General features: G+C 45.3%; 3 protein-coding genes and 1 long non-coding RNA gene across 4 annotated transcripts; 3 read left to right on the forward strand and 1 right to left on the reverse strand.

The window, feature by feature from the left end:
• The first annotated feature begins 1,434 nt into the window (after positions 1-1,434).
• Positions 1,435-4,871, forward strand: LOC143217536 (uncharacterized). The gene is given in 6 exon segments (XM_076441922.1): positions 1,435-1,667; positions 1,712-1,834; positions 1,836-1,899; positions 1,902-2,316; positions 4,336-4,490; positions 4,803-4,871. Coding segments are annotated over 6 exon segments (1,059 nt in total).
• A 6,506-nt stretch (positions 4,872-11,377) lies between these two features.
• LOC143217585 (uncharacterized) lies at positions 11,378-12,647 on the reverse strand. The gene is made up of 2 exons (XR_013010860.1): positions 12,363-12,647; positions 11,378-12,281 (listed from the first exon to the last, which is right to left on the reverse strand). It is a non-coding gene; the product is annotated as an uncharacterized LOC143217585 (long non-coding RNA).
• On the forward strand, positions 12,561-15,624 carry LOC143217537 (uncharacterized). The gene is made up of 2 exons (XM_076441923.1): positions 12,561-15,380; positions 15,430-15,624. Exons 1-2 carry the CDS (start codon positions 12,561-12,563, stop codon positions 15,622-15,624), a joined length of 3,015 nt encoding a protein of 1,004 aa, XP_076298038.1.
• Positions 15,625-15,883: 259 nt separating this feature from the next.
• On the forward strand, positions 15,884-16,763 carry LOC143217538 (uncharacterized). Its single transcript, XM_076441924.1, has 2 exons — positions 15,884-15,967; positions 16,029-16,763. The coding sequence occupies exons 1-2, from the start codon at positions 15,884-15,886 to the stop codon at positions 16,761-16,763; spliced, it is 819 nt and encodes a 272-aa protein (XP_076298039.1).
• Positions 16,764-17,003: the final 240 nt, after the last annotated feature.

Raw genomic sequence — 17,003 nt, forward strand, 5'->3', positions numbered from 1 at the left:
AGCACAGTAGTAGAAACAACCACAATCGGAGAAGAAACCAATTGACAAGGAAATAGTCTTCTCCGATGTTGACCTCATGTTGCTGCAGCTGATCGAAAGCTTTGGCGAAAATGCGGGACATGATTGTGGTATCGACTTTCTTAAGAGAATAGGATGTAAACGGAAAGGTTTGAAGAATACTTATCGGATACAATGCCAGATGTGCAATTGCATCAAACGTGTACGATGTATCGCACAAGATGACGGCACCCTGGATATCAACCACAGCGCAGTTGCCGTAACAATGCAGACAGGAGGCGGCTTCAATCAACTGGAGAACTTCATGCCAGGCCTGAACGTGAAATGCATGAGTAAGGAGTTGTTCCTAAAATGTCAAACGAATATCATCAATGGCTACAAGAAGGGTGCGCGACAATCGATGATAGATGCTGGGAAAAAAGAAAGAGACCATGCCATTGCAGCAGGCGACGTTCATCCGAGATATAAAGAAATAGCGATTACTACAGCAGTCGCGGATGGCAGCTGGATGAAGAGATCATACCATGGCGGAAACTTCAATTCCCTATCTGGACAAGCAGCCATTGTTGGAGGCCACACCAAGAAGGTCCTGTCCGTCGAAGTGAAGAACAAGTTTCGCGTAATTTGCGAAACAGCGGCGCGGAAGAGCGTACCGCCGCGCGGACACCGTTGTTACAAGAATTGGAGTCGCCAACAAAGTTCGACAGGAATGGAAAGCGCTGCTATCGTGGAAGGATTTCAATCAAGTGTACAAACGCACGGCCTAATATACGGGACATTAGTTGCCGATGGCGATAGCAACGTATACAAAAGGATACGGGATGGATGTTGATCCGTATAGTGAGTATGGGGCGGTAGTGAAGAAAATTGAATGCGACAACCACCTGTTGCGAAATTTGTGCAACAAAATCAGGAAGATAAGCGCAAGAGGCCCCCACAAGGAGCTGAGAGAAATTATAGCTAAGCGTGTCTACAAGTTGCGCACCGGAATCAAGAGTGCCGCAAAACACAGATCACAACAAAAAGACCTGAGCTTTTCGGAGCGAGACAAACTTTTCAAAGATGACTTGAGGAACGTGATAAGTCACGTGTTCGGGGAACACAAAAAGTGCAAGGACTTGGCATACTTTTGCAAAACCCATTCTGACAAGAACCAGACTAACTATGTCCCGAAATTGAAAGCAAGTGGCTTATTAGCACCAATGGAAGAGGCAATGCAGCGGATTATAGATCATTCCAAAAGTTTACTGTGCGGGAAAGATAATAACTCAGTAGAATGTTTGAACGGCATCATGGCAAAAATACGACGGAGGAAAACGAATAAACTTTGGACGAACAGGCTCGTATGAAGGAAGAGTCCATGCTGCTGTCCTCCATTATAATACACAGGAACCGCTTAGTCGATTATGCGCTGCAATGGGTGAAGAACCGACAGCCTCCATAATAAAGTTGGAAACTAAACGGAAACGTGAACTGGAAGAGTCGAAAGAGCGGAAAGAAAAAGCAAAAGCATCATCCTTCTACCGAACTGAAGCACCACAACGATGCGACAAGGACTATGGCCCTAATGCGGAGAAACCAGATGATAATATGACGGAAGAAGTCTACAATTTAAAGCATGAGAAGCTCATGACAAAGCTCCACCGATGGCAAGCGAATCGACCACGAATCGAAGCTAGAACTCGTGGTCAAGCGAACAGCGCTATATGGGAAATTATGATACTACTCTTAAGGAAAATAATTATATTTCTATATTTAAATTCCCCAAAGATGAGCAATTGCGGAAAAAATGGATGGCTGCTATTCCCCGTAAAAATACCGACAAAATATTCTGCAGTTTGTAGTCTGCATTTTGTAGAAACTGATATCCAAAGGTATCAGAATATTCCATCATCTCCCCTAACGGTGTACCGGAGAATGTTTTGTTCAGATGTCCAAGACTTATGGAAAATGCAATACCTTCCATTTTTTCCAATTCGCTACCAAAACGTGTGCCACCACAAAGAAAAGATCCTATAGAGCGCAGGGAAAGAATAATCGAAAACCATGAAAATTTAGTTAGAGAGTTTATTGATTCTGATCTAATTAGTGGTTTCTTAAATTTGATAAACAATTATAAAGAAAAGCTTGTAATTTCGAACCATTGGAGTATCAAAATAACAAATTCAAAAATTTATTTTTGCATGCTTGTATGTAGTGATACATCTGATTTCTTGATACTTAAAACACAGATTGTGATTAACGATGACATGAAATTACAAGTTTTTCGAGATGGTAATGAATTATTATTTCATGATTTATATACAGGGTGTCTCAAAATTAGGTCCGGAGCCGAAAATGGGAGGTTCCTGGGATCATTTCAAGCGACATTTTCCTTTGAAACAATGTCGTCCGCGGCTTCGTTAACGAGTTATTAACGAAAAACACGGACCAATCAGAGCGCGAGCTAGACGCGTGCAGCCCGGCGCGCCGGCAGCCGAGTGTCGGTGGCACGCCGCGATGTCGTAACGAACAAAAGTTTCTCGATGATGTGAATCCTCGCCAATTTCGACAAGCTTTGGATATGTTGTCAATACCATGGTTCTGAACAACATTTCCCTTTACAGTTTCTGTCGATCGGCTTTAGTTTACGACATTATTGTAAAAATTTGTAATTGTAAATCGATCGATGTACTATTTCCTATCCGATTTCGATAATATTTGGATATGTTGTCAAGACCATGATTCTGAACAACATTTCCCTTTACAGTTTCTGTCGATCGGCTTTAGTTTACGATATTATTGTAAAAATTTGTAATTGTAAATCGATCGATGTACTATTTCCTATCCGATTTCGATAATCTTTGGATATGTTGTCAATACCACGATTCTGAACAACATTTCCCTTTACAGTTTCTGTCGATCGGCTTTAGTTTACGATATTATTGTAAAAATTTGTAATTGTAAATCGATCGATGTACATACTATCTCCTCGCCGATTTCGATGAGCTTCATTTCAAAGGAAAAAGATATTTAAAACATCGAATTTATAACATATTTCAAAGTCATCGAAATCGGTGAGGACCCACATCATCGGCAACTTTACCCGAACGATAGAAGAAGCACAAACTTATTGAATTAAAAACTCACTTATTCAGCCGTAAATTCATTTGACTACCACATACAACCACCACACTTTTACATAATCTTCGAATCGGTGTTTTCGAGAATCATATGATTCTCGAAAAATCAATGCCATATGATTCTCGAAAAATCAATATCTCCTTGGGAACGATTTCATTTGTTTTAAACAACGCCTTCATCGAATACATTGTACGCTGGGAGAGCACAGTTTCGCGCGGCATCGCGAAGAGCATCGAACTCTTTCCGCGTCGGAGTAAGTAATTTCGTTCGATATCGACACGAGTTATAAAAGTGTGCTACGAGTTCAACAATTATGTAAAAGTGTGATGGTTATATGTGGTAGTCAAATAGATTTACGGCTGAATAAGTGAGTTTTTAATTCAATAAGTTTGTGCTTCTTCTATCGTTCGAGTAAAGTTGCCGATGATGTGGGTCCTCACCGATTTCGATGACTTTGAAATATGTTATAAATTCGATGTTTTAAATATCTTTTTCCTTTGAAATAAAGCTCATCGAAATCGGCGAGGAGATAGTATGTACATCGATCGATTTACAATTACAAATTTTTACAATAATATCGTGAACTAAAGCCGACCGACGAAAACCGTCAAGGGAAATGTTGTTCAGAATCATGGTCTTGACTACATATCCAAAGCTTATCGAAATCGGACAGGAAATAGTACATCGATCGATTTACGATTACAAATTTTTGCAATAATATCGTAAAGTAAAGCCGATCGTCAGAAACTGTAAAGGGAAATGTTGTTCAGAATCATGGTATTGACAACATATCCAAAGATTATCGAAATTGGATAGGAAATAGTACATCGATCGATTTACAATTACAAATTTTTACAATAATATCGTAAACTAAAGCCGATCGACAGAAACTGTAAAGGGAAATGTTGTTCAGAATCATGGTATTGATAACATATCCAAAGCTTATCGAAATTGGCGAGGATTCACATCATCGAGAAACTTTTGTTCGTTACGACATCGCGGCGTGCCACCGACACTCGGCTGCCGGCGCGCCGGGCTGCACGCGTCTAGCTCGCGCTCTGATTGGTCCGTGTTTTTCGTTAATAACTCGTTAACGAAGCCGCGGACGACATTGTTTCAAAGGAAAATGTCGCTTGAAATGATCCCAGGAACCTCCCATTTTCGGCTCCGGACCTAATTTTGAGACACCCTGTATAAAGTCGGTATTACCTATTGACCAAAAACTATCTCGATGGTCACAAATTCAGAATTTATTAACTAGACATGATATTATCTCCTGTACACCTTCTAGCACTGATATATGTCTTATTGAGAAACATCTTGAGAGGCCTCTAGAAGAACTCAATAAGGCATATATTATTGCAGAATCAGCTGAATTTGCTTATACGAAAAATCTTGAAATAATAATAGACCAGATAAGACAAATAAAAAATTTAAAAAAAATAGATATAGTTCATGCACAATTATTATGGCCTTTTCATTATACATATAGCCAATCTTCGGCTGCATACAATTTAAGGAGAAGTTTTTTTATATTACCTCATAAACGATATTTGCAACAACTTTCATCGGGTATGAACGTAACACCCGATAACGATAAAAAAACCAACATTATCTCATTAATATATCTTCAAATTTAAGATATGTCGTGTGTACGACAGGAACCAATTGCAGGGGAAGTGTCCCCGCTTCACGTGCCGGCGCGGGTGTTGTACCCAAAAAAAAATTAACGTATCTTCCGGTCTATACGATGTTAAAGAGACGGAAAAACAGTGTATATCATTGCTGGAAATCTATCCTACCCTAACTAACCTATATTTTACGAGTCAGTGAAAAAAAAATCTAGTCTAATGTTCTAATCCTATCGCATCCCGGTGCGGGTTTGAGGCCGCGGTGCGCGTTACCTTCTCTGTGTCGACGTGTCCCGGTACGGGGTTCGAGGCCGCGGTACGCGTTGCCTCCTCTCTGGTCTTCTTTCCGGTCGGCGCTGGGGCCCGTCTCTGGCATCTGCGTAGTCGTCCGGTATTGTCGTATTATCGCTCCTCTCCAAGTTGCGCCCGAAACTGTTTTGTGGCGATGAGAGCCACTGTGACTTCCGCGCGGCGTTCGTTCGATAGTTCGAAACCGCATTTCGTCATTTCTGTGGCGGCCCTGGTATCGGATGGGCGGGAGCGACCTCGGTGCGTGGTGCCATGGTGTCACGGGATGACCGTTGTTCCCCGGTCTTTCCTCCGTCGTGACCTTCCGGGCTGTCACCTCCTCCATAGACGGCTCTTCGGTTTCGGCGATTTGTCTGACTGGTAGCGGTGTCATTGCTGCCGCGCTGAGCGACATCGGGGCTGCGTCTGGCGGTGTCTGGGCTACGTCGGGGCTGCAGCAAGCGGCGTCTGGGCTGCGTCCAGTATCGTCAGATCTGTGCCTGGCGGCATCCGGGTTGTGTTCGGCGGTGTCTGGACTGCGTCCAGCCTCCTCGGGGCTGCATCTGGCAGTGGCGTGGCCGCGTCGACTGTTATCGGTTCCGGGGCCAGGTGCTCCGGGGTGGCAGAAGTGGGTGGGCGGCTGTCGTCGACCACCGTAACGGCATAGAGCGCGTTCAGCTCTGTGTAAAAATCGTCGTCCATGGTCGTCTGCTGATCTTCTTCACCTGGCAGGGCTGCTGCGTACTGTGGCCTATGACAAAAATTAATACTCCCTATTACTTTCCTCGGTCGACCGCGTCGTCGTGCGGTTGGGGTGGCCGTTGTGATATCTGCCGGCACCCTGTTCTGCTCCGTGGGGGCAGGTGACCGTGGTTTATCATCGGTTTCCCCTTTCTGGCTTTCTGGCTCCCCCTCAGGTCCTGTCTCGGGTTTCAGATCTTGCACATGTATGTGCCGAATCCAGCGCCGACTTGTGTTGCGTAGATCGACGGTTACTGGTGATACGATTCGCCCGACCGTATAGGGGCCGCTGTATTTCGGCGCTAGTTTGGCTGCGATGCCCACCCCTTTATCGGACAGGGTGTGCTCCTTCTTCCACACCGTGTCTCCGACTGCCGGTCTCCAGTCGCGTCGGCGCAGTTTATAATAATGTTCCTGTCGGCCGAATGCTTGAGCCAGGTGCAGCCTTGCTAGCTCTTGCGCATCCCGAACAAGGTTGCCAGATGCTGCCCCTTACGTTTCCGTCCCTCGCCACCAAGCTGCGTTAAGCTTGCCTTCGCTTCCCCCACTCTTACCACTGCCGCTGCCGCGTGCCGCGTGGAGCATGCTACCGAGTGGCGCAGAAAACACCGTACACTTATACAAGCTGATTTGCTTCGGAAAGGTAGGCTATACTGCTATAATGAAATAAATTTATTCGTGTATTGTTAAATAAACACAAATTAAGGTTTGAAAAATGTATATTTGCGACATCTGCTAATTACAATCACTGCTATTGCTTTCGCTAGTATTCTATTCTACCTAAAGGTAGGCTATACTGCAATAACGAAATAAATTTATTCTTGTATATTGTTAAATAAACACAAATTATGCTTTAAAAAATGTATATTTGCGACCTGCTAATTACAATCACCGCTTTCGCTTCCTATAATTAAATTTCCAAATTCTTGCGGTATATTTTCTTTCTTGTACATATCGCTATTAAAATTCTGTATAAAATCGTCGCTTATAACATAAAGGCTACATTTCATATGAGTATTCCTAAATTCTAATTTAACTCTACCGAGTGCAGCAACCATTTGAGGCTGCAGTCGATTGCGATATGCCGTTTTCATTTCACTTATTAGGGAGAAAAATCGTTCAATTTTGGTACGAAATTAATGACATGTGTGATAGTAACGGTAAAAAACTATTTAATAATATTTCAAGTTTGGCACTGGCATGTTTATCGTTATCACAATCAAACGCTGAAATTGAACGATTTTTCTCCCTAATAAGTGAAATGAAAACGGCAGATCGCAATCGACTGCAGCCTCAAATGGTTGCTGCACTCGGTAGAGTTAAATTAGAATTTAGGAATACTCATATAAAATGTAGCGTTTATGTTATAAGCGACGATTTTATACAGAATTTTAATAGCGATATGTACAAGAAAGAAAATATACCGCAAGAATTTGAAAATTTAATTATAGGAAGCGAAAGCGGTGATTGTAATTAGCAGGTCGCAAATATACATTTTTTAAAGCATAATTTGTGTTTATTTAACAATATACAAGAATAAATTTATTTCGTTATTGCAGTATAGCCTACCTTTAGGTAGAATAGAATACTAGCGAAAGCAATAGCAGTGATTGTAATTAGCAGATGTCGCAAATATACATTTTTCAAACCGTAATTTGTGTTTATTTAACAATACACGAATAAATTTATTTCATTATAGCAGTATAGCCTACCTTTCCGAAGCAAATCAGCTTGTATAAGTGTACGGTGTTTTCTGCGCCACTCGGTAGCATGCTCCACGCGGCACGCGGCAGCGGCAGTGGTAAGAGTGGGGGAAGCGAAGGCAGGCTTAACGCAGCTTGGTGGCGAGGGACGGAAACGTAAGGGGCCTGGCACGTCCAGCATCTGGCAACCCTGATCCCGAAGGTTCTTCCAGCGTTATTGCGGCGGGATCGTTGTCAGGGTATCGCCACTCAATGTATTTTTCTGTTAGCACGGAAATCAAACGCCATCTGAATTCCGTGTTACATAACTAACGGGTAAACGCGGGAATTTTAAATCCATACTACCCATTCCTTGCTAATTTATAATTTTTATTTGAAAATAGAACAAATTAAAACATTTTAATACATTTTAAATTCAGTATATTGAATATTGTAACACTTACAAAAAGTATATGTACAATTTTCTACTTATTAATAAATTCAAACCATATTATCAAGCGCGATAACACTGTTTCATTACAAATATTGCAAATTAAACATTATTTACAAACTTTTTCACAATGAGAATACATCAAATGCATATCACAGCAATTAACAATGAACTGGCTCAATAAAAAGCAAAACAATGTATAACACACATCCACACATATCGTATATCTCGTAACACACATCGAGATCGTACAACACACATCGCAACTCGCAGAACATACATCGAGATCGTATAACACGAGATATAAGATGTGTGTTACGAGATGTACGATGTGTGTGATGTGTGTTACGATATATACGTTGTGTGTTGCGAGATATAAGATGTGCGTGGATGCGTAACACACATCGTATATATCGTAAGACACATCGAGATCGTGTAACACACATCACCCACATCATATATCTCGTAACACACATCGTATATCTCGTAACACACATCGTACATCTCGCAACACACAACGTATATCTCGTAACACACATCGTACATCTCGTTACACACATCGAGGCGTACAACACACATCGCAACTCGCAGAACATACATCGAGATTGTATAACACGAGATATAAGATGTGTGTTACGAGATGTACGATGTGTTACGAGATATACGATGTCTGTGATGTGTGTTACGAGATATAAGATGTGTGTGGATGCGTAACACACATCGTATATATCGTAACACACATCGAGATCGTATAACACACATCACACACATCGTATATCTCGTAACACACATCGTACATCTCGTAACACACATCAACATTGTATAACATACATCGCATATCGCAGAACATACATCGAGATCATACAACATACATCGCATATCGCAGAACATACATCGAGATCATACAACACACATCGCATATCGCATATCGCAGAACGCGAGGGTCATCTGCCCTTTCTTTGCGCAATCAACGATCGGCTCAGTGGCTAGACTACGACGAAGATTCAAAACACTTACCAAAGCCACAGTTGCACCAAAAGAAGGTCATGGTGATAGTTTGGTGGTCTGTGGCCGGTTTGATTCACCACAGCTTCCTGAATCCTGGTGAAACCATTACAGCTGAAAAGTACCGCCACCAAATTGACGAAATGCACAAGAAACTTCAAGGTTTGTGTCCAGCACTGGTCAGCAGAAATGGTTCTATCCTTCTCCACGACAACGCCCGGCCGACCCTTCCAAAGTTGAACGAATTAGGCTACGAAACTATCTCATCCACCATACTCACCAGATCTCTCGCCCACCGATTACCACTTTTTTAAGCATCTCGACAACTTCTTGCGTGAGAAATGCTTCAAATCCCAGAGAGATGCTGAAACGGCATTCAACGAGTTTGTCACCTCCAGGCTCCAGAATTTTATTCGACCGGAATAATAAGATTCTCCAACCTAATACATTGAAACCGTATATTTTTGTTTACAACTGTTTACAACGTGCACCAAAATACTGGCATCAATTCCATCTGGCGGACTGTTTGAGAATTACTCTTGCAAGTAGTGACATCTTTATTTCGTGTTACAGTACTAAATTCGTGCTAACAGTTCTCCTATTAGAGTGGCGATACCCTGATCGTTGTTTCACCTGGTGCTGGTTGCCCTGGTATCCGTAGTTCCCGGCCCTGGTTCAGGTATGCTGGACTGTAGCCGGTGGCCTCGTGGCGGGCAGTGTTGATGGCGAACCGGGCCTCGTCTAGTTTCTCGTCCCACCGGTTGTGATGGTTTCCGGTGTACTGCGCCAGCATTGTTTTTACTACTTTATTTGCCCTTTCCACTGGGTTGCAGTGTGGGGCGTACGGCGGCGTTCTTCGATGTTCTGTGCCTGCTGCACGCAGGAGTGCTGTAAACGGTTCGCCTATGAACTGTCGACCGTTGTCCGAGATGATGACTCTCGGTGCCCCGTGGCGCAATATAACATCCTTCTGTATGGCGGCGGCGACTGCGGTACTGGTGGCCTTTCGGAGTGCCGTGAGTTCCACCCACTTCGTGAACCTGTCGAGTGCGACTAGTAGCCAGATATGGCCTTGACGAGACCTTGGGAGCGGTCCGACCAGGTCGACTGATACCGTGTGCCACGGTTGCGTTCCCGGGTTCGCGTGGAGGTGTCCTGGCGGCGCACAGTGGTCCCAAAGCCCGAAAACGTGGACAAAACCTAAAAAATGAACTTTCAGCTAGGTAAGTTTTAATTGTGGGGTTGGCTACTCTAAGAGTATGTCTACTTGGAGGTAAACGGCAAAAAGGTCGCATTTTTATACCTGACCAACAGTCGCAGTCCGAACTTCGGTTTCATTAGACAGTGCCTTCGTACTCTTCCAAGTCTCAGTGCGAGTTCTAACTGTACAGTGCGTAAATTGTATTGGAACGTATCGATTTTAAGTGTGCATTATGGATGCTGTTTGTGGAGGTAAGTTGCATAGTTTTTAGTGCAAAATATTTATTATTAACTGATAACTATGTATGAAGAAGAAAGGGTAAAAGTGAAGGCATAAATTTTAAAGATTGGGGTAAAAGTTGAGTCTCGTCCACCCTCGTTCGCTAAAACTTGTTCGAGCTTCTAGTTTATACTATTATGTTGCAATTCTTAAAAAAATTAGCTGCCCCCCTCTGCCCCGTTTTTCGTATCACTGTTTTTTGTAATGCAGAGTAGGTATTTTGTGAGCTTTCGTTGCATTTCTTCTCAAACTGTGAGAGATATCCACCAAGTTTTTCTATAAAATTTAAACAGTTTTTGGAGGATTATGCTTAGAACGTATGGAGGACACAGATTGCCAGTTTTTTTATAAACAATCATACAATATATCTGAAATTTTTTTATATTTTTCGAAGACAAACGCTGTTTTTATACGTAAAGTAACGTGAATGCTTCTTTGGGAATTTCCAGAAGCAATTGCATTGCTACAGACACCGGAAGTAAATAACAGAATAGAAGAGACGGAACCAGATGCCGATTCTGAGTAGATGTTCAAAATGTTATCCTGTTATATTATATCGTAATTTATATTATATTATAATTTATATTCTATTATATTATTATATTATACAGGGTGTCCCAAAATTCGTGAAAATCCCGAAAGGGGGTGGTTCCTGAGACCATTCTAAGAGACATTTTCCTTTGCAAAAATGTTATCCGCGGCTTTGTTTAGGAGTTATTAACGAAAAACACGGACCAATCAGAGCGCGCCCAGGCCCGGCGCGCCAAGCCGCGCCGGCAAGCGAGTGTCGCGGTACGCCGTGACATCGCATCGTGACGGCGCGGCGGCGCAGGGCGCGCTCTGATTGGTCCGTGTTTTTCGTTAATAACTCCTAAACAAAGCCGCAGTTGACTTTGGTGCAAAGGAAAATGTCTCTTAGAATGGTCTCAAGAACCACCCCCTTTCGGGATTTTCACGAATTTTAGGACACCCTGTATTGATATTATATTATATACTATGTATTAAAAACTAAGATATCTTTTTTTTTTAATTAATTTGATTTATAATGACTATGTTTAAAATCTTGATAAACAATTTTTGAGAAGAACAAATAATTTTGTGCCGCCATATTGGATCCGCCATTTTGTTTTTTGTAATTTTAAGTTCAGATTCGTAATCAGCAACCCCAAAAACGGGTTCTTACCAATTTTCAAGTAGATCCAATAATTTTTTAATGTATATGTCCGCCATATTGGATCCGCCATTTTGTTTTTTTTATTTTTAAGTTCAGATTCGTAATCAGCAACTCCAAAAACGGGTTCATACCAATTTTCAAGCAGATCCAATAATTTTTTAATGTATATGTCCGCCATATTGGATCCGCCATTTTGTTTTTTTTTAATTTTAAGTTCAGATTCGTAATCAGCAACCCCAAAAACGGGTTAATACCAATTTTCAAGCAGATCCAATAATTTTTTAATACGATTTGAGGTTTTGTCCACGTTTTCGGGCTTTGGGACCACTGTGCGGCGGTTTCGGCGGGGTCTTGTATCGCTGGCAGCTGTTGCAGTTTCGCACGTACCGTGCGACTTCTCTGAACATTCCCGGCCAATAAAAGTATTTGGCTGCATTTCGGGGCATTTAAAATAAGTGGGAAGCAGTGCTGTTCAGTGAAGTTCCAAACATCGACCCAGTCTCGAACCATGGAATTCTCCGCCGAAGAACTGCTTACCAAGCAGAGTGAATTAGGACGTAAAATCAGCCGCTTAATCGAGAACTTTAAGAAGTCCACCGCACAAGCCAAAATGACACGTGGTGACGTTCAGTCCCGGCTGCAACGCCTCCAAGAATGCTGGTCCTCGTTGCAAGCAAATCACGACGTCCTGGTTTTCAAACACAAAGATGCAATAAAATCCAGTGACTACCTGAAGAAAGACTATGCTGACTTAGTGGAAGAAGCTTACTTGGAGCAGCGAGGTTGTTTGAACGATCTAGCCAACCAATTCACCCAGACCACCTCGATGGTAAAAAGTCTAACAGCATCAGCTAAATCGGAGCAGGAGTCAGGATCTGGGTCGGCACCACTCCCCAGGATGCAGTTGCCGGAATTCCACGGAGAGTACGCTGAGTGGCCGGCATTCAAGGATTTGTTCATGTCAATCATGTCACGGAACAAACAATTGAGCCAGGTTGATCGACTACATTACTTGAAGTCCAGTCTCCATGATGAAGCCGCTGATCTAGTCCGGGATCTACCTACGACCAATGAGAACTATGAGCGCGCATGGACTATTCTCAAAGAGCAATACGAGAATAAGCGGATCCTCGTCCGAGCATGTCTTGACCGCTTAGCATCTCTCCCCAAGATGAGAGAGAGTTCCGCACAGGAACTCACCAACATTCACAAGGGCATCATCTCAGTGGTGTATACCTTAGAAGGACTGGGCAGACCAATTGACCGAACAGAGGATTGGTTTGTCTATTCGGTGGTCAACCTCTTCGAACCCATCACACGTGACAAATGGGAGGAGAGAGTTACCAGCAGTAGTGAACCAGCGTCCTTCGCCACCTTAAAGGACTTCATGACGAAGAGGCGTCAACAGTTGGATGCATCAAGCATCGGGTCGGCCTCAAAGTCAGTCCTGGAAAACCATGGTGGTCAAACCAAGAAGAAAGAAGCCCGCTCGAACCAAGGCCAATCGAGCTGCAAAGGAACAAATCGAACAGCTAGAAATAACCATGCTCAACGGCTTCAGAATCCAGCATGTGTGAAGTGCAAAAGAGAGCATTACCTGATGCAGTGCCCAGATTACAAGGCTCTTCCACCAGCAGATCGACGAGGGTACGTCGAGAGAGCTCGACTGTGTATCAACTGCCTCGGGAATCACCAAATTGCAGCCTGTCCGTCCACGAGAAACTGCATGTCATGCAATGAACGACATCATTCTTCACTCCACGATGCATTTCGAGATGGTGCCAAACAAACGACTGTCCACCACAACCTAGACTGCCGAAATGAAAGGGGTAAGATCCTACTCGCTACAGCCATTATAAACGTTGCAGATCACTATGGAAGAAAGCACAGGGTGCGAGCCCTTATCGATCAGGGCTCAGAGATATCCATGCTGAGCGAAGGACTGGCTCAGCGACTGCAGCTTCCTCGGGCATCTTCCACCGTTGACATTTTTGGGGTTGGTGGACAGCAGCTCGCCAAGGCACGGGGACAAGTGACGTTGACCATTTCAACCAACAAGACAGCTGACACTATCAAGGTCACGGCAATCGTACTCCCCAGATTGACGGACTACACACACGGCTACACTGGTCCACGGCGGAACTGGGTCCATTTAGAAGGGCTAGAATTGGCTGACCCTGTTCCTTCTCGAGCCTCGCCTATCGAGGTACTGTTGGGTGCTGATGTGTACCCTGCCATAATGAATCCAGGCGTCAGAAAAGGGGCACCGAACGAACCGATCGGCCAACTCACCGTCTTTGGCTGGATCATAACTGGAATGGCTGGAGCATCGGTGACACCCTCACAAGCACAGGTGCACCAAGTGATCGTAAGCGATTCCCTCAGTTCGCTTGTTCGCAGGTTCTGGGAGCAGGAGGAGATCCAGGAGACTCACTCAACGCCCACCGCGGAGGAGCTGGAGTGCGAGAAACACTACGTTGCCACCCACTCTCGCACTCCGGAAGGGCGATACCGAGTACGGCTGCCATTCCGCCAATTGGGTCCAGTCACTCCAGGGACACGAACCGCATCCTGGCACGCACTCAGACGGATGGAGCAGCGTTTCAAGCGAGACGAAAATTTCAAAACTCTCTACCGTGATTTCGTCTCGGAGTACGAGCTGCTGGGCCACATGACCTTGGCGAGCGAACCTGCAAATGAGAAACAAGCACATTATCTGCCTCACCACGGAGTCCTGAAGTTGAGCAGCTCAACAACCAAACTGCGGGTGGTATTCAACGGTTCTTGGGCGGAGCCCTCGCAGCTGTCACTCAACGATTGCTTGCACGTGGGACCAAATCTATTACCACTCCTCGCGGACACACTGCTGAGATGGCGCAGACACTTGTATGTGGTGACAGCAGACGTCACCAAGATGTACCGGCAGATACTGGTGCACCCCGAAGACCGCGATCACCAACGGATTCTGTGGAGGAACGATGAGACACACCACGTAAGTGAATTCAACCTAAACACGGTCACTTACGGGTTGTCTTGTGCACCATATCTAGCTGTCCGGACGATGCATCAACTGGCAGCTGACGAAGGCATCCGATATCCCCGTGGTGCAGCAGCAATCAAGCAGGACTCGTATGTGGACGACGTTCTGACAGGAGCGGACTCTATTCCAGTTCTGAAGGAAACAGTGGTCCAATTGAAACAGCTGTGCTTGGCGGGCGGCTTTCCGCTACAAAAATGGGCCTCCAATGTTGCTGATCTGCACGTCATCCCACAATCGTGTCAGAATTCAGCAATTCAGTCCTCATCACATCAGGATGAACAAGCGGAGAGGAAAACGTGGACTGATGCAACTCATTCAGCCCTTGGTCTCCAGTGGTCACCGCACGAAGACACGTTTCACTTCTTCATCACCAACACTGAAACACTACCAACAACGAAGAGGGGTGTGGTTTCCAAGGCCGCACAACTATTCGACCCATTGGGATGGCTTACCCCAGTAGTAGTGAGAGCCAAAATCACCATCCAGAGCACATGGGTACTGGGGCTCGGCTGGGACGATCCCCTTCCACCGCAGCTGACCAACGATTGGTCAAGCTATTGCTCAGAGTTGCAACTGCTCGAAAAGGTAAGGGTGCCTCGGCCTCTGTTCCACAGCTCCAGTCCAATCCAGAAGGAGTTCCATGGCTTCGCCGATGCATCCGAACGAGCGTATGGGGCGGTCGTGTATCTGAGGACTCGGAATGCAGGAGAACAATGGACAACGACACTGGTCACCGCAAAGAGCAAGGTAGCTTCACTGCAGCAAGTCTCACTGCCACACCTCGAACTGTGTGCAGCGCACCTCCTCGCACGACTGGTTCAACGCACCGTCACTACACTCGACCTCGGTGACACCACAGTTCACCTATGGTCCGACTCCACGGTGGCGTTGGGCTGGATCCAGGCACACTCCACCAGATGGAAAACGTATGTGGCAAATAGGGTCGCCGACATCCAGAGAAGAGTTCCAGAAGCACAGTGGCACCACATAGCAGGAGTCGATAACCCTGCTGACTGTGCTTCACGGGGCCTCTCTCCCTCTCAGTTACTCTGCTGAAAGCTGTGGTGGAAGGGGCCGGAGTTCCTACGACGAGACGTGGACTTCGCTCCTGCAGGATCAATCGACTACGAGCACCTCCCGGAACAGAGAGGACCCATCGTTGCTGTGACCACTGGAACAGAGAAACTCGATGAGATGAACGAAGTTCTCAATCGGTTCTCCTCGTATACTCGACTGTTACGAGTCACAGCATGGTGTCGGCGATGGCTCAAAAACCGCCACAATTCAACGCCAACATTGCCCACGGACACCGATGCAAGTCAGGAGACGCAGCTGTCAGTCCTCTCAGCCTCAGAGATCAACGACGCCGAGAGATGATGGTTCCGACAAGTGCAGTTGACAGCCTACAAACAAGAAATCGAGCTGATTGCAAGCAGACGATGCATACCATCCAAGAGCAGCCTCGCACCGTTGGCTCCTACACTAGACAGTAACAATTTGTTGAGGGTCGGAGGCCGACTAGGAAAAGCTCAGCTCAATCCTGATGAGGCTCATCCAGTGATCTTGCCTCCTAGATCACGACTTACATACCTTTATGTTTTACATATCCACAGAAATACGCTGCATGGAGGGGTCCAGGCAACTCTAGGGGCCGTACGCCAGCGCTGTTGGATTCCCAAGGGCCGTTCCATTATCAAGGGCATTCTTCACAAGTGCGTGACTTGCTTGCGTTGGCGGGCGGAGCCTGTACAGCAGTTAATGGGAGAGCTGCCGGCGCATCGGGTCACTCCAGCCCGACCCTTCCTCTCCACGGGCGTGGATTACGCTGGTCCCATCTGGCTGCGAACCACCTCAGGGCGTGGGCACAAGGCCTACAAAGGATTCTTTGCTGTATTCATCTGCATGGTCACCAAGGCTGTGCACCTGGAAGTTGTGTCCAACTACACAACCGAGGCATTCCTGGCTGCGTTCCGCAGATTCATTTCGCGACGAGGTATTTGCACTCACCTTTATAGCGACTGCGGAACAAATTTTCAGGGAGCAGACTGGGAGCTGAGACGCCTCTTCAGCGCCAGCAGCCTGGAGAATCGCAGCCTCAGGGACCAGATGACCAGCTTAAGAACCCAATGACACTTCAATCCGCCTGCAGCACCCCATTTTGGCGGATTGTGGGAGGCTGCAGTGAAGTCCACGAAGTACTCAGGTTGAGGCTTGTTTAAATTCCAGGTCTCTAGCTGCACTGTCTGATGATCCAGCCGATGTGACAGCGCTGACTCCTGGGCACTTCCTAATCGGCTCAGCGCTGAATGCATTACCTGAACCGTCAATGCACGACGAGAAGGTGAACAAGATCACGCGATGGCAGCTGTT

This window comes from Lasioglossum baleicum, chromosome 17, assembly GCF_051020765.1.
Source record: "Lasioglossum baleicum chromosome 17, iyLasBale1, whole genome shotgun sequence".
In the NCBI taxonomy this organism is placed as follows: domain Eukaryota; kingdom Metazoa; phylum Arthropoda; class Insecta; order Hymenoptera; family Halictidae; genus Lasioglossum; species Lasioglossum baleicum.

Bases quoted from the DNA above. Each gene is read 5' to 3' on its own strand.
- LOC143217537 (XM_076441923.1), top strand. From the start codon at position 12,561: ATGTCACGGAACAAACAATTGAGCCAGGTTGATCGACTACATTACTTG. The intron at 15,381-15,429 runs GTAGCTTCACTG...AACTGTGTGCAG, and splicing joins TGGTCACCGCAAAGAGCAAG to CGCACCTCCTCGCACGACTG.
- LOC143217538 (XM_076441924.1), top strand. From the start codon at position 15,884: ATGGTGTCGGCGATGGCTCAAAAACCGCCACAATTCAACGCCAACATT. The intron at 15,968-16,028 runs GTCAGTCCTCTC...CGACAAGTGCAG, and splicing joins GCAAGTCAGGAGACGCAGCT to TTGACAGCCTACAAACAAGA.